At 40.3% G+C, this 18,154-nt stretch overlaps 1 protein-coding gene across 2 annotated transcripts; it reads right to left on the reverse strand.

Moving 5' to 3' along the window:
- Positions 1-5,998: 5,998 nt before the first annotated feature.
- On the reverse strand, positions 5,999-17,759 carry TOR1AIP2 (torsin 1A interacting protein 2). Of its 2 annotated transcripts, XM_020789717.3 has the most exons (4): positions 17,142-17,408; positions 14,605-14,798; positions 11,939-12,961; positions 5,999-9,959 (listed from the first exon to the last, which is right to left on the reverse strand). In XM_020789717.3, exons 2-4 carry the CDS (start codon positions 14,633-14,635, stop codon positions 9,166-9,168), a joined length of 1,848 nt encoding a protein of 615 aa, XP_020645376.3. In that variant the 5' UTR covers positions 14,636-14,798; positions 17,142-17,408; the 3' UTR covers positions 5,999-9,165. The 2 variants fall into 2 exon arrangements, with proteins under 2 accessions (XP_020645376.3, XP_020645377.3); XM_020789718.3 differs by lacking the exon at positions 14,605-14,798 and having other exon boundaries at positions 17,142-17,759.
- Positions 17,760-18,154: the final 395 nt, after the last annotated feature.

Below are 18,154 nucleotides of genomic sequence, written 5' to 3' on the forward strand. Positions count from 1 at the left end.
TCGCCCAGGGTGACCCACAAGACGTTGTGACTTACATAGACACCTTGATGAATGACCTAAGGAGAAACCTAGAGCTAGCAGCAGAGACCCTGCCAGCTCAAAAGGTCAGAAAGAAAGCTTGGGATGACCAGGAAGGCAGGGAGAGGCGCTTTAACCCAGGGGAGGAAGTGCTTTGGCCTAGGCTCTGCAGAGAGAGCAAACTGCAGCTGGGTATCCCAGAAAGAAAATACTTGGGTCACAAGGTAGGGGGAGGAGTGATAAAACCCCTGGAGGCCAAAATAGAAGCTGTTCGTGATTGGCCCAGACCCAACACCAAGAAAAAAGTCAAATCATTTCTTGGGTTGGTGGGCTACTACAGAAAGTTCATCCCGAGGTTTAGCGAGATTGCGGCTCCGCTGACCGATCTGACGAGGAAGAAGGCTGATGACCGCATCCCGTGGACCAACGACTGTGAGGCGGCGTTCCAGAGGTTGAAGAAGGCGTTAATCAACTATCCTGTCCTGCGTGCTCCAGACTTCGACCGGGAGTTCATCATCTACACCGATGCGTCTAACAGCGGGGTAGGAGCAGTTCTGTGCCAAGAGGATGAGGATGGTGACCAGCATCCAGTGTCCTACCTGAGTAGGAAACTTCAAAAAGGTGAGAGACATTTGGCAACCGTGGAGAAGGAGTGTTTGGCCATAGTCTACGCGATCCGGAAGGCCAAGCCTTACATCTGGGGAAGACATTTTATTCTGTGTACTGACCATTCACCATTGCAATGGTTAAAGACAATGAAAACCCACAATAGCAAACTTATGAGGTGGGCTTTAAACCTACAGGACTATGACTTTGAAGTGAAGGTGGTCAGAGGGTCAGTGAACTGTGTTGCTGACGCCTTATCAAGAAGACCTGAAGACTGAAGACGGCGAAAGAACATGGACTATATGTATATAATGAAAACAAAAAGTTAAAATGTACCTGGTTTTGAATTTGGTTGGTATTAATAAAGGTAAATTGATGTACTGTATATGGTAAAATGTTTAAATGCATATTTGCTATGGTTAACTTGGAGTGTAAGTATATGTAAGTATTATCTGGTATGTATAAATGTTGTTGTGTATTTTATGCAGGTTGTTTTTTTGGTGAAAAGCACTTTTAGCTTTCCCCCTACAAAACAACTTTTAAAGAGGGGAGGTGTTACATAACAGCACTGATGTTACCTGTCTGTCATGGGTTTGGAGGGAAAGTTCCATCCTATGGGGAGTGGAAGGCGGGACATCAGGAGGAGGGGCTGTACTGTATAAATATGTGATGCCTGTGTGGTGAAGAGAGATGCTGAGACAGACTGTGAGACACTGGGTTGGGACGAAGCAGCAGCTGGGGAAGAAGAAGCTGTTGTGGGAGTCTGGGTGTCTGACAGGGTACTACTGTGTGTCAGAGTACCAGCCTGAAGGGTTCGGGGGTCTGTGGGTTAGCCAGAACTGATGGGTTCAGGGTCTGTGCTTTAAGTTAAAGGTTCTAGGTGAACCAAACTGTATGCTTGTGTGTGTGAGAATAAGCCACGTTACTTTATTTTATTCACCTGATTGTTTTATTTACCCTGTTTGTATTTAAAATAAACCTTATTCTTTTGTTGTTTAAAAATCCATCCCTGGTCTGTGTGACTTATTATAGGGAATGGTTGGTGGCAGCTTAGTAACTGTGTGATAGATCCCAGTAGGTCTGGGTTTGTCACAATCGTTATGTGAATTCATCGTTGTGTGTCACTCGTTGTGCGAGGCACCACTGTAGTGGACAAGTGCTCCTGAAAGGCACCTTGCTCATATTGCATTTATCTTGCTGTGAGCTCTCCAGCTTGGTCTAGATCTGTAGTAAAATGAGATGTTACAGGAGCCCTCAGAGAGTATGGCTTGGGGAGAGTGTTTCGGCCCCATGGAGCCTGAATTGTGGAGTTCCACAGGGCTCGATTATCTCCCCAATGCAGTTTAATATTTACATGAGGCCACTGGGTGGGGTCATCAGGGGGTGTGGAGCCTTGTACCATCGGGAGCTCACTCCGTCGCATGGATTCGATCTTACGACTGGTCTTCCAACCTTGCAGCACAGAGGCTTCTGAGGCTTAACCCACAGTACCACTATGTCCCTGGGAAAGATACAGTACAGTGGGGTCTCTACTTAAGAACGTCCCTACTTAAGAACAATCCAACTTAAGAACAGCTCCATTTGATAAATTTTGCTTCTACTTGAGAAAAGAAATCCAAGATAAGAACAGGAAAAAAAAACCTTTCCTACTCTTTTTTTAACCTTAGGTCATCTTAGGTTAAAAAAAAAATCTCCCCCTAGTGGTAGAGTACGTATTAACCAGCTTTGCATTAGTTCCTATGGGAACTAATGCTTCAATGTACGAACGCACCTCTACATAACAAAAAAACAGCCAGAACGGATTAATTGGTTTTCAGTCCATTCCTATGGGAAATTTTGCTTCAACTTAAGAACGTTTCAACTTAAGAACACCATTCCAAAACGGATTAAGTTCTTAAGTAGAGACCCCACTGTACTGAAATCCCTTTTCTATATTTACATCTGTCGGACAGTGTGGTATAGTGGCTAGGGTGCAGGACTAGGCTTCCAGAGGCCTGGATTCAAATCTCCATGCAGCCATAAAACTCACTGTGACTTTGGATCAGTCACACACTCTCAACCTGATTTACCTCACAAAGTGGTTGTGAAGAAAAAATAGAGGAGAGCTTTGTATGCTGTCTTGAGCTCACTAGAAGAAAGGCAAAATATAAAGATAGCAAACAAATAAATAATACAAAAAGAAAAATGTACTCTATTCTTTCCTTCACTTACTCATTTTCTTTCATCAGATGTTTAGTGTTAATTAAAATTACAAATCTAATTTTACTTCCTTGTTCTTTGATGTTATGAACTAAGCCTGCTACACTTTGCACTTTTAGCAGCAGCTTTATCTACCATCAGAAGGTGAAGCCTTTCACTGCAGGGAGATGCACTTTATCATCTGCTATTTTCTGCAGACTGAACTAGTGTTAGAGACAGAGCACAAGGGGGTGAGTCAAAAGTTGGCTACACTATTCAAAATAATTCAGACTGCACTTAATGAACATTCTCGTCCAAAGTTTTTAAAAAATGAGCCACCACAATAAAGTCCATGAACTTGCCTTGCAATTCATATTAATGGCTTGGGATTAGAGATGGGAACAAAGCACCAACCATGAATTGCCCCCCAGTGACCCAACAAACATCAAATCAATTTGTCATTTGTTGGGTTCTTTCTTCTTCTTCTTTCCTTTCCCTCCTCTTGCTATGCCCCATGGGCATAGGAAGAGGAGGAAAGGGGAGCCAAGCCATCCCCCTGTCCCGGGGGTGGGATCCCCTTCAGGCAGGCTTTAGCAAGCCACCCAAAGGGAAAAACCCTCTCTGCTCATGCCCATGAGGAACAGCTGATCCTTGGGGCCATAAGCAGATAGGGAACGAAGAGTTGAATATAAAAGGGGTATATTCGTTGCTTCATAAATCGTTGGGGTCTCTAGACCACAAGAATAGAAAGCAATGAATATCTGACAAATCGGGGATATTTAACGAATATCCTGATTCATTTTTATATTCGTCCCCATGTCTCCTTGGGATTAGAGACATAAAACCATTGGATTCAGGCTAAAAGTGTCTTTTCCTAAAGCAAGAGTAGGAATCTCATGATCCCTGGATCATATACAGGTTCCAGGCCATTTTTTATTCCTCTGGAGTCACTACTCCCAATTTTTTCTAAAACAAGGAAAACTGTACCACTAGAAAGCTCCATGAGGTACAAGCCTCTGTGAAACACTCTACGAAACACCACTACATCTACCATGCACCTTGTTTCAGCAGACCTCCTGGTGCAAACCACAGTGGAAGTGAGAAAGGCTGGAAATGGCCTCCAGATCCAAGGAAGTTGCCTACCCCAATCATAATTATTTATAATCACTTTTCTTCCTTTGCAAATAATCTTCTAACATGCAACAGAATAAAAGAGTTTTGTTTCATTCCTCTTTAACACAAAGTCCCATGAATAATAAATGGAACAGCATAAATTAAGGCAGCAATCCTATGCACAATTTCCAGGTGAACTTTTTCTGAGTAGGTATTCATAGAGTTGCATTTTAAATCCAAATGGCATAGTAGTGCAACAATTAATACGGCAGCTAATGAAGAAGTAAAATGCTATGGAATTACTGCTAGGTAAAATGTAAAGTGTGATAATGAAAAATGCTAGCATATCATGTAAATACAGGGATGAGATTCTAACATAAAATAACTACAGATATGTGCCAGAATTAAAAGGGAAGCATTTGTTTTGGCATAAACTTTGGGACAAATTTATACTGAGATAATCTTTTGGTGTAGCACATTCCAACTATTTTTATAGTTTTACTATATTGTATCTTAATTCTGACAAATCCTCAGCCCTATTTTAACTTCACTTGTCCTGCATTTTCATTCCACATTCCAGCTAGCTTTTTCCTCTGTACAGTATAGCAGTCTTGTGGAATCTATGTAGTATCCCACATCTCTTTATACTGCAGTACATATCAGAGACATTATCACCACTACATATCTATGCAATCCCCATTTAAAAACAATTTTTCCTCACTATTATTCTTTATTATTTACATAGTAGTGCTCTTAAACTTGTACAACACTCATTTGTTTTCCAGTCTATTTTGCTCAACAAGTAAGCTGTAGTGGTTTCCTACCCAAAAAACAAACAATACTTGCGCAACTTGCTAAGAGTAACCCTGCAAGAGGCTTATGTGGTTTTGCTTAATTCATGCATTCTGTTTGCAATGAACCCCATATACTCTGAACTATGTTGGTCCTCTACCTCTCAGTATAGTACATGGGAAAACTAATGGAGCTAACTCAAGCAGTGTTGTCTCCATGACTCATTAAGGCAAGAGTGGGCAACAACAGCCCTCCAGATGTTGCTTTGAACTACAAATCTCATTATACCTCATTGCTGAGTGGACTTGTGGAAAGTGTAAACTGAAAACATCTGAAGGATCACAGCTGCCTACTGTTCTTTTACATCATTTTAGATGGAACTAAAGTGTTGTGGCGAAGGGGCTTGAGTAATTCAGAGAAGCTATGGGCTATGCCGTGCAGGGACACCCAAGATGGACAGGTCATAGTGGAGAGTTCTGACTAAACACGATCCACCTGGAGCAGGAACTGGCAAGCCACTCCAGTATCATTGCCAAGAGAACTCCATGAACAGAAACAAAAAGCTAAAAGATGAGCCCCTCAGGTCAGAAGGCGTCCAACATGCTACTGAGGAAGAATGGAGGACAAGGACAAATAGCTCCAGAGTTCATGAAGTGGTTGGGCCAAAGCCGAAAGGACACTTAGCTGCGGACATGCCAGGAAGTGAAAGGAAAGTCTGATGCTGCAAAGAAAAATACTGATTTAGGAACCTGGAATGTACGATCTATGAACCTTGGGAAGCTGGATGTGGTCAAATATGAGATGGGAAGAAGAAACATTGACATCCTGGGCGTCAGTGAACTAAAATGGACGGGAATGAGCTATTGTGGGCAAGAATCCTATATATACTATTGTGGGCAAGAATCCCGTAGAAGACAGGGAGTAGCCCTCATAGTCAACAAAAGAGTGGGAAAAGCTGTACAAATCCAAGGCAGACCTTTCGACATCACAGTAATCCAAGTTTATGCACCAACCACCCATGCTGAAGAGGCTGAAACTGACCAATTCTATGAAGAATTACAACACCTTCTAGAACTGACACCAAAGAAAGATGTTCTTCTCATTATAGGGGACTGGAATGCTAAAGTAGGGAGTCAGGAGATAAAAGGAACAACAGGAAAGTTTGGCCTTGGAGTTCAAAATGAAGCAGGGCAAAGGCTAATAGAGTTTTGTCAAGAGAACAAGCTGGTCATCACAAACACTCTTTTCCAACAACACAAGAGGCGATTCTATACATAGAAATCACCAGATAGGCAATACCGAAATCAGATTGATTATATTCTCTGCAGCCAAAGATGGAGAAGCTCAATACAGTCAGCAAAAACAAGACCTGGAGCTGATTGTGGCTCTGATCATCAGCTTCTTATAACAAAATTCAAGCTTAAACGAAAGTAGGAAAAACCACGGGGCTAGTCAGGTATAATCTAACCAAATCCCTTATGAATAAACAGTGGAAAGAACAGATTTAATAAACTAGATTTGATGGAGAGAGTGCCTGAAGAACTATGGATAGAGGCTCGTAACATTGTACAGGAGGCAGCAACAAAAACCATTCCAAAGAAAAGAAAATGCTAAAAAGCAAAGTGGCTGTTCAACGAGGCCTTACAAATAGCAGAGAAGAGAAGGGAAACAAAATGCAAGGGGAATAGGGAACGTTACAGAAAATGGAATGCAGATTTCCAAAGAATAGCAAGGAGAGACAAAAGGGCCTTCTCAAATGAACAGTGCAAAGAAATCGAGGAAAAGAATAGAAAGGGAAAAAACAGATCTGTTCAAGAAAATTGGATATATTAAAGAAACATTTTGTGTCAGATGGTATTACACATCTGTAAGATTAGCAAAAATATCAGAGGGTAACAGCAATATATGCTGAAAGTGTAAAAAGAATGCAGGAACTTATTATCATATGCGGTGGATATGTGAAAAGGTCAAAAATTATTGGACACAGGTATGGGATGTAGCAAAAGAAATTACCCAGGAGAAATTAAATATAAAACCTGAAATGGTATTATTGAATGTCATATCAGGCATTAATGATAATAAATTGAAGCATTGTCTTATATATATATACTCACAGCAGTTAGACTACTCTGGGCCCAAAAATGGAAAACCGATGAGGTTCCAACGATAGAAGAGCTGTTAAAGAAGTTATGGGATACAGCAGAACTGGACACTCTATCAGAAGCACTACGGGAACAACCAAGAGACTATGTAAAACAAAGCTGGGAATGATATATTCTTGGGCCCAGAAGACGACAGGAGTGTAGGGCAAAGTTTATGATGCATGTATATCTTATTTAGCACATACTGGAAATGAAATTGGGGGAGCAGACGGGTTAACGAAGCTGGAGTCTCTGACTTCAAAGGGGGGAGGGGTTAGTTTTAGGGGTTTGTTTTTTCCCCTTTTTTTCCTTTCTTTTTTCCTTGCTTCTATTTTGTCTTGTTTTTTGTTTCTGTGTGAATAAAATTTTAAAAAATAAAATAAAAAAAAAGAGAAAGCTTTTCTTTTTCTTTTCCTAAGCTAAAATGCTCTGGATCGCCAGGCTCCTGAAAAAGAGATTTATAGATGGGGGGCATGTTTGTGAACAACTGAAAGAATTATAAATCTAGGGAGATTAGACACATAGACAGAGGAATTCATCACATCACTGCAGCTCCATACTACTTTGGGCATCACACATCAAAGAGCAACAATCATGTAGCAGTGCAGAAGCTTCATTTCCAGATACCCACAACAATCAACATGGATTTTCCTCCATAGATTCAAGCTAGTTTGGCTGGGTGAGCATTTAGAATTATTTTGTGTGTGTTCTTAATATGCTTAGAGCCTAAGAACGTTATTTTCTTTTTTTTCAACAACTCTGATACTTTAAGAGGTGTATTCTTTGTCTTTTATTTTTAAATCTGCCTTTTTAAGGCAATAATCTCTTGCATTTTTAGAATGTAACTTAAAACGTTATTTTTGATATTTTATTGTATTTTTGCTCCTGTATTTTGGACTGAATTCTGATTTAAGTATTTGTCTGCAACTTAAGTTTAGTTTTGATATATTTTAAGCATTTATGGCTACAGTTTTTCCATAGCTGTAAGACTGTTGAATATTTGAGATCTTATTTTTGATCTTATGAAACATAGAAGTAATGTAGAGAAATAAAACTTGCAGAATTAGAAAAAAAGAGAAACATTTTGTGCAAAGATGAATATGATAAAGGACAAAAATAGTAGGGACCTAACAGAAGCAGAAGACATCAAGAAGAGGCTGTAAGAATACGCAGAGGAATTATACCAGAAAGATCTGGATGTCCCAGACAACCCAGATAATGGGGTTGCTGACCTTGAGCCAGACATCCTGGAGAGTGAAGTCAAATGGGCCTTAGAAAGCATGGCTAACAACAAGGCCAGTGGAGGTGATGGCATTCCAGTTGAACTATTTAGAATCTTAAAAGATGACACTGTTAAGGTGCTACACTCAATATGCCAGAAAGTTTGGAAAAGTCAGCAGTGGCCAGAGGATTCGAAAAGATCAGTCTACATCCCAATCCCAAAGAAGGGCAGTGCCAAAGAATGCTCCAAGTACTGTACAATTGCACTCATTTCACACACTAGCAAGGTAATGCTCAAAATCCTACAAGGTGCTGGAGGAGACCCTTGAGAGTCCCCTGGACTGCAAAGAGAACAAACCTCTCCATTTTGAAAGAAATCAACCCTGAGTACCAATTGGAAGGACAGATCCTGAAGCTGAGGCTCCAATACTTTGGCCATCTCATGAGAAAACTCCCTGGAAAAGCCCCTGATGTTAGGAAAGTGTGAAGGCAAGAGGAGAAAGGGACGACAGAGGACGAGATGGTTGGACAGTGTCATCGAAGCAACCAACATGAATTTGTCCAAACTCTGGGAGGCAGCGGAAGACAGGAGGGCCTGGCATGCTGTGGTCCATGGGGTCATGAAGAGTTGGACACGACCTAATGACTAAACAACAACAAGATGGAACTATTCGTTTCCAAACAATATTGACTGCTTGTGAACTGAAAGTCTTGAAAAATATTGTGGCATTTGGTTGTTCCTTACAAAGGTATTCCCAAACAATTAATTTTCAAAAAAATATTTGGGATATATAACGTGCAAGTGTAAAATATCACCCTCTTATCTGTGCTCTAATTGTAATTTCCTTAGATTGCATCTTGAGTGTTTACAATTCTTGAGTGCTTACATAGTCTGATCAATATATTCCTAATTTCTTTCTCCAATGTTTTATCAAACAATTTTCATGATAAAATCTGACATCAAAATATATAAACAATCTAAAAGTCACCCTATTTCTCATTAATATTTCTAGATCCCTGCTTGAGTAATAGGTTTTCAAGAACAGGTCTTCATTTAAACTGTACAGAGCTTTGGGACTCTCCCATGAATTCCACCTTAGTTTTTTCTTAGTTCCATTTGCAAATGGCAACCCATGTCCTCTATGGCTTGTACTGGGTGAACTGGCAGGACTAAGTGAGAAATGCGACTCCACAATCCACTCAGTTTGTCTGTGTCCATGTGGTTGTAGGACAATGGTGCATCTGAGTTGGTGAATGTGTCCCAAAGGAAATCCCGCACATTTTCTTCCACTATCTGTGGGCTAACATTTCGCTCTAGTTTCTCATCCTCCAGCAGAACAGTAAAAATCAGAGCCACATCTTTAAAAGCTGCACTCTCATGGTCACAGTATTTATAAAAGATTAAGGTAGAACCTGCGGGCAGCAACTCAAAATGATGCACCACTGCTGCTTTTCCTCCTCCACGAAAGCCAAAACTCAGCTTTTCATCCATGGCCAACTTTGCACTGTCGCTGCTGAGTGTAGATTTAGAAGCTCCATCGACATGGACTGTGCTACCCTTTAGGGACAATGAATAGGCATCAGCAATATGTGTGGTCAGGCACTTCAAGGTTGCTTCAGCATCCTGGGCAGCAGCAAAGATTAAGATAGCTGGCTCAGTGTGACGAGAAACATTGAGGTGCTTCTGCAGGACCTTCCGCACTCGGTCCCATAAGTAAGGGCTCTGGCCTGGGAAACTGTTCTTCAGTGGTTCAAAGCTTGACAGGAAGGCCTCTACGACTGGATTTTTTGGCATGACTGGGAGACGGGATGTGTAGAAGCCACTGGTGCTGATGAAAACAGCAACCAAAAGTATAATGACTGTCAGAAAAACTCCATGGGTGGTAAAGTCTATTAAATAAGAGTGGGGAAAGACAGAAAGTTATTCAGAAAAGAGCACGACAAGTACAACATATCCAACATGACAATGTGCTTATGGTAGCACAACAACCCAAAATAGACGTTATTTGGTTTAGGGAGTGGGGAAATTGAGAGAAAAACACATCCCCATCCCTCTACCTGGGACAGCTGCTCCCCCTTACATTGTCTGGCGAGAACTTTTTTTAATGAAAAATCCTCTCATGCACCCCAATACCCCCAAAAAATAAAACTAGGGGTCTTGAAATATGGCAAAATTGATCCCCACACCATCTGGAGGTACACAGAGACTTCTTTAGCCCCCATGTTTAAAAAGAAGAATTTAAAACCCTTCTGAACATATGTGGTTCTAAAGGGCCCTAAGACTGTTTGGGGGCAAACACAGACCTCAGGACTGCATGTGGCTAACAGGCGACATGTTCCCCACTCGGGTCTTAGCTTTCAAATTAGCACAGACCTCTTAGAAGAAAATATAACAAAGGTTCAAGCAGATAGTATAGTTTTAAAGACTTTACGGGAGTTATTAAAGGGTTTATTCAAGGTTTTTGAAACATTTTAGACTCATTTCTCAAAGAGATGTTTACTTCTTAAAAGAAAAGAAAAGTGGGTTTTTAAGAATAAGTGTGAACCGAAATTCCATAAGAACTGTGCTCAGGTGAAACTAGGTGACACCAGCAAGCACATATCAGGAAGAACAAGTGAACTCTATATAAAGGGCAAAGGTATTGTTACCTTGAAAAGAGTATGCATAGCTCTCTTTCAGTTTCACTGTGTTCTTCTTGTGTAAGGTACTGGCTTGCCTCTTCTGAATACAGTTCCGTTTCTGGTTTAAAAACAGTGTCCTACTTTTTTTTTTAAGATAGAGTGCAACTAACTAGATATAGCTTCTTCCATTATAAGAAGTAAAGTAGTTATCTAGCAACTTCATCAACCAATAAGATATGTACAAACAAGGTGTGGGTGGTTGCTTTGGGGATACTGTAAGAGTCAAACTACTGTAGATGCTTCCGTAACATTTATATTACACTCAAAAATATTTGGTAAACCTTTTCGAGGCACCACAACAAGAATTTATAACCAGCTGAGCAGCAAAGCAAAGCGTGCTGCATTTATACCACTCCTTAGCACTTAAAGCACTCTCTGGTGGTTTACAAGTTATTTATGCAGGCTGCACATTGCTCACCCCCGCCCACAGTGAACTAGGTACTGTACTCAATCCACCTATTTTGGGAGAATGGAACACTGAGTGAAGCTGGCTACCTTGGACTGAACCCTGGGTCATGAGCAGAGTTTTTGCTACAATACAGAAGCTTAACCACGACACCACAAGGCTCAGTTCTTTCCACAAAGAGGCTCTCTAGATATCTGCAGGCTTCCGTCAAACTGCAAGGCACTTGTCAAGATATTCTATGAATAACTTTTCATATTTTTGAGACCTATTTTTTATTACAAACTTAAACTTGAAAAATTTATGGGTGTGTCAGATTACAAAATCAAAAGACTCTTAATGGGCTACTAAGAGTCAAGAGTTGTATGTCTGTCTTTGAGACCTTCAGTACTTACTGTTTGCTTCAAAGTTTGAGCCTCAATCTCCTGCTCCATTTAATGACAATGAACCCAAAAATTACCATTTCTACAGTATACCAGCTTTTACAGAATACAATCAATCTTATCAGTACAAATATTTTGCAATTTTATCGGTACAATTATTTTCTTCCAGTTGCTTGCTTTAAATCTCTTGGTCTTTTAGCTATTTTAATGGAAATTTTAGAGAAATATTTCTAAAATGGTTAGTTTTTTGAAAGTTTAGTTTAATTATTAAAAAAAGAGGATGGGCCAGAGTATTTTATTTCTTCACCATGGGGGCTATTAAGCTACCTTGATTCCTTTTTAAGGAGAAAGGTGAGGTAAAAATATTTTAAATTTAAAAAATAAAATAAATATTGCCTTACCATCAGTCATGGATCTCTTTCTCTCTGTTCCTCTAGGTTTCCGAAGTAACGTTTCTTTTTTCTGGTTAAAATGAACCTTTGGGTGGTTTTCAGAACATTCCGAGTGTTGGCTTTGCTGACTCAGGGAACAACTTAATTTTTCCTCTAGAACGATTTCGGATGAGCTGCATTCCTTTTCCACTGGAGAATCTTGTACGGTAGCATGGGCTGAATGCTCAGACTTTTCATCTGACAAATCTACCTCATCTTCGCCTTTAAAACTAACTTCAGGGAAGGCAGTTACAACTGAAGAAATCCCTGCACTGCATCCTGAAATCTCACTCATTCCTGTTTTCTGGGGAGATCCATCAGAATCTAAGCGCTTTTCCAGCCAGGAATTTTCTTTCATATCTTCTGATTCCTTTTGTTGTGTACTGGCTAGGCTGTATTCACTATTTGGAGACTGAAGAAACATCTGCTTCTGTGACATCAGTTCACCTGAGTAGTCAGTCTTCTCATCTGAGGAATCTACCATGTCTTTGTCTACTGAACTACCTTCTGGGAATACAGTTGTTCGGAGAGAAATTCTTAGACTGCAGCCTAGAGAGTCACTGGTCTTTGTTTTCGGAGAATCTCCATCAGAATCTAAGTGCATCTCCAACAAGGAATCTTTCTTCCTCTCTTCAGATGCATAATGTTGAATATTGGCTAAGGTATTTGTACCACGTGGGGACTGAAAAATAGTCTTCCGTGATGTCACATCATATGAACACCCTATCTTTTCATCTGAGAAATCTACCACATCTTTGTCTACAGAACTACCTTCAAGAAAAACAGATGCCACTGGGGAAATTTCTACAGTGCATCTTGGAGGCATACTGTTTTCTGTTTTCAGAGGAATTCCTTCAGAATTGAGGTGCATTTCCAACAATGAATCTTTTTTTGTTTCTTCAGTTTGATTTTGCTGTGTACTGACTAAGCTATTTTCACTATTCGGAGGCTGGAAGACTGTCTGTGATGTTGGCTCATCTTCTTTGAGCAACTCTAAATGGATCAACACATCAAAACGAAAACAAAAAAACAAAACCTCTGTTATATGATTGAGTGACTTAGAATTGTAGATTATTTATAAGCTTCAAAGTTGCTATGCAGTCCAACAGCACCATACAGAGGAAGTACCATATTACATATCTAATGAACTGCTGTAAGCTATTACTTTGAACAGTGTCTATTTTTATTACCATGTAGATGTTCTTACTTCTTGCTTCAAAATTAGTTTTGTTATTCTTTGTAAGCCCCATCAAAAGGTTTTGGCTGAAAGACTGCCTAAAATGTCTCTTTTAAAAATCTGCAAAGTTGTGTTGCTTTTTCTCTTTGGTCCTATCATACATGTATCCTGTATGAAACCAAGTAGGTTTCCCCGCCTTGCATATTTTGGAATATATATGATTATAAGTTTTTAAATTCTCAGCAAAGGATAAAGAAAAAACTTAAAGCTGACTTTTCAACTGTTTGACTGTTCTGCTGGCCAGGCCCTGGTTAAAGTTAAGGAAACTGGGGAATAAGCACTGCCATGACAGGAAACATCTAAACTGATTTTCAGAGACAGTTAGAGCCCATACAGCTTTTTCTTCCCTTTCTTATCTTATTGAACCATTTGTTTGTTATGTGTCTTTCTGAACATGTTTTTAACTTAGGATGGTACTATTTTTTTATTGGAGAAGACTGTTTTCTGATGTGATACATGGGTTGTTGTAACTTAAAACTGTATAAGGGTTTGAAGAACCTGAGCAAAGCATTTATTTAAATTTTGCTTATTCTAACTCTCTGTATATTTGTTGTTAGTTTGCCAGCTCTTTCTCTTTGTCTGTCTGTTTGAATAAAGTAACTGGCTCCATCTTTTAATTTTCCACTTGGGCCATGAGTGACAATGGGTGGAAAAAATCCACAATACATCCTATCTTTCCTTATCTTATTGCCTGTTTGTTCGCTTCATTTCTAGGCAGTCTTTCTCCTAGTGAGGGAACCCATAGCAGCTCAAGTGGGTGAAATAAATGTTCTAAGATATCAAAGATGACTGCCCAGTTCACTCTAGGCTTCTCCAGTAACTTCATGCCCAACACTATATGGGATTTAGCACACTGGCTCTTTAACTGCATGGTGCTCCAGCTCCATTCAACCTATTCAGCAGCATAGAATTTAGGCCTTCAGGTTTTAGTGGCAAGACAAAGTTGCTGGCCACAAAAATAAAGAAGATTCAATGATACAGCAATGGATGCTGAATTTCATGACTGTACCCACAAACCAGTTCCAGTTCCATATACAGTATTATTATAACTTCCACCAGATGTTTCTCCTAAAATCAAAATTTATGAAAAACTGTTGGCAGCCTTAAACTTGCTATTTGAAAACAAAAAACAAATAAGCCAGAACAAAAACAAAACCCAGCCCACTACCTTGTATATTTTGAAGACCACTCATATTTTGGGAAGGTTCAGCAGAGGTAAAACATTTTTCCATTCCCAACCTCTTAAAAACAGTCAACATCTAGTCATTGCATATAAAATCAGTTGAGATTTTAATTAACATTGTTAAATGAGCTTTGTCTTTGAATGTAACTTATTTGTTTTGTTATACTGATATGTTCCATTTGTTCTGAACAAACCAGTCACAGCACCTAGCCATACCTTTCTGAACAGTTTGTGTAATCTCTGCCATCTTCTCTGGAATTCTGATTTCTCGGTTTGTTTAGTTCCACTTTCTGGCTGAGTCAAAGAGCAGCCTTTTGTTTATTTTGAGGGCTTGGCAGACTGCAAGCAGGTCACACATAGCATCCCCCTATGGTCTTTGAAATTGTGTGTTGTCCAAGTACAGAGAAACACTACAATAAACAGCAAAAATGCAAGTGAAGCATTAATGTAGGGCCATCTTACTGATTAAGAGCCTTCCCACACTGGCATATAGTTATAGTATATGGAACCCTGATGGCACTGTTCAATATGGGAAAAAGACCCTGTCTGCTCATGTTTCTAGAATGATCCATCCATCCCATCCTTCTGCCTCCCCAACCTTCACTCCAATGTTCGCCCCTCACACTGCAGCTGTCCTCAACTGCTGTTGCTGTTGTTTCCTTACTCATAAGTAAACCAAGTAAAACTTGTTTTTAATGGATTTGTAACAAAGGAGAAGAGAACATGCTTTCCTGTCCCTCCACAGAGGACGAAGAAAAGTGTGTACTTGACAGCTGATTGGGTTACAAGAGGTTGTCTGCTGTGGCAACAGAAGGAGAATGCCCAATGGCACATTACTCCCTGCACACACAAACACATTGCTCTTCTATCGGCACAAGCAAATACACATGCCTGAATTGCTGCTAATACATTCTCATGCAAAAAAAGTAGACGCCTCAGCAGTGGAGTTAAAAATATAGAATAGGAGGAAAGAACTTCAGGTTAGTTTGCATTGATCTGTGTGTCGTGCAGACAATGGAAAATACTATGAATTTAACTGTGGCAGTTCCGGAGCAATTCCTGTACTATATGTCAATTCTTGTAGTAGCCCTCTTAATATGCCTAATACAAGGCCTTGGTTGGATCCACAGCAGAACTTAACAAGGTTCCACTTGCACTGGATTCCTTCTGGTGGGAGACCTTACAGAGCAGCATTGGACGGCATTGGAGGGAGAGGCCAGGGCACTCCCCACCCTACCTACTAAGGAGCTTCTGCTGAGCCCTAGTGCCTTTTATGAATGTTAGGAGCCAATCAGCTCATGTTGTCCACAACCTAATACACATACAGTATAAAATTAAATATTAAAAAAAATATCAAAAAATTAAACAAACTAAACAGCTACTGATAAAAACAGAAGTATTGATTTGAGAGTATGATCAAGAATACAAACTACACATGTTGGGAACAGCTGTATCTTGGGGACTAATTATTCAAATATGTTGAAATACTCAAGAATACCAACTGCGGCTCATTCACAGTTACAAATGGTTTATATTTCCCTACATCAGCACACTAGTAATGTATGTAGGTACACAAATACTTTCAGATGGAGAGGAGAAAAAGTGTTTGTGACTGTAGGTGTGTGCGCAAACGCAAGGGGGATGTGTCTTTCTGCAGGCAGACATAAAGCAGACAGCAGGAGTAGCTAGGTGTGCACAAAGCCTCATTCACCAACACATGCAACCCTGAGATAAAAAGTTAGGTATCTCTGGAAGGCAGAAGTCAGGTAAATTGTGTTGAAACTGTTAAACCTACAACTGAGAGCATCTGAGATACAGAATGTTATGGTGTCATAACTTGAAAAAAACTGTTATTGGAAAACAGCAGAAAGGAAATTGGAAAACAGGGGAAGAGAGGGAACTAGCGTGCTCAGACCATTTACCATGCTAAGTATCTTGTAGTAGGCAGGATTAGGATTTGGGGAAATGTGTGCAGTGAGATTAAAAATCTCTATAGGTTATCACACCTTAAGTCCATCATAATTGAAAGGCACCTGGTTAGAAGTTCTCTCACATCCCCAAGCCCAACTGCTCACATTGAAAGACACTTCTCCTAATAATAATCATAATGTGCTGTCCAGTCAATTCTGATTTCCAGCAACCATTTTAAAGGATTTACCCAGTAGAGAATGCCCAGAAGTGGTTTACCATCCATATCTTCTGGGGTTGCCCTGGGACTATACAGCTTGCCCAAGGCCACACAGGCTGGCTACTTGCAGGATGAACAGTGAGTGGGGAATCGAACTCCCAACCTCTGGCTCCAGAGTCAGACACCTACACTTCCTAGAAGGGTTAATAAATAAAGTATTTCTTTGTCGAAAGTGGGTTTCATTGGCCATTTTCTGTGCTTGCTTATGTGTGCTTTTTAAAAAAAGCATATTAGCATTGAACTTGTATAACTTAAATCCTAAATTTGGAGACAGAATTGTTACTCAAAGAGCAAATCTTATGTGTAAGGACAGCAAACCGATGAACGAGGAAGAGAGAGAGAGTGACTCTCCTGCTCCTGAATACAGGTCTTCGTTTGCAAGACCTGAATAGGGTAGTTAACGACAGGATTTTTTTTTTGAAGGCACTGACTCACGGAATCACCATAATTCGGAAGAAGCAGGCTTGAATACAATGTGGGATTTGGAATTCCGTAAATTATGACGGCTGACTATCAAGTGGCACTACTAATCTAAGATTCGGCTATTTTTAAAAAATTTTCTTACCACTTCTGGGGTGTTCTTCCTGGTCGTTCTCCCTCCGACTACGACGAGACGAGACCTCCCCTTTTCTCTGCAGTGACAGTTCCTTCAGGCAGGCCCTTCTGTTCAGCGGGTTTCTCTGTCCTTCGTTGCCTCCGAGGCGGCTGTTTTCGGCCCAGGACAATTTTCTAACTTCCCGGAGACAGAGAAGCCCAGCGCTCCCAGTCACATACTAGTAGCCTTAATTTCTGTATACGTCAACAAGGTTTGTCCCCATTCTACGAGGCTTCCCGGTGGAATGCTGGGACATGTAGTTTCGTACCTCCTTTTTCGTTTATGAGAAAAGGAAAGCTGTAGAAGCCGGCTTCTCAGCGGTTGACTTGGTGGCGCGGCTCGGTCGAGATTGAAGCAGCAAAGATATCGGGCCGATGAGGGCAAGGTTCTTTCCAACTTGGAAGGGTCCACTTTGTCCACGTTTGCTTGTTGAGCGACATCTATTTTATGCCTTATCTCTTAAGGAGGGAGCGGTCATAGTATGCTCGTACTTTGATAGGACAGAGTATTCATTCTAAAGACTAAAAAATGGGATGGCCACAGATAAAAGAGGACAAGCTTCCTGCTCTTTAATACTTTGGAGGCCTTCTGAAACAGTCTTGCCAAGAAATTAATATATTAAAAGGCGGGGGGGGGGGGGGAGACTTGAGACAGATGTTATCAGTTTAGTTAGGCTGACAGGGAGAAAAACCTGAGCCAAGATAAACTGCTGTGTAACAGGTTTAATAAATGCAGCATTGTTCTAACTTCCTAAATCTACAAAATGTTTTTCATATGGAATTACTTTTAAAAACAGGATGGGGACCCTTTAGTTATCCAGATGCCTTTGATCCACAACTCTCATAATTCTTTACTATTAGCCATGCTTGTTAGGGTTTGTGGAAGTGGCAATTAAAAAATATGGAGAACCAGGTGTTCCTCAGCTCAGTCACGTGTTGCAAAATTTTGATTTTTTTAAATTAAATTCCTTTATCTGTGCAGCA

The sequence above is a fragment of the Pogona vitticeps genome, chromosome 4, assembly GCF_051106095.1.
Source record: "Pogona vitticeps strain Pit_001003342236 chromosome 4, PviZW2.1, whole genome shotgun sequence".
In the NCBI taxonomy this organism is placed as follows: domain Eukaryota; kingdom Metazoa; phylum Chordata; class Lepidosauria; order Squamata; family Agamidae; genus Pogona; species Pogona vitticeps.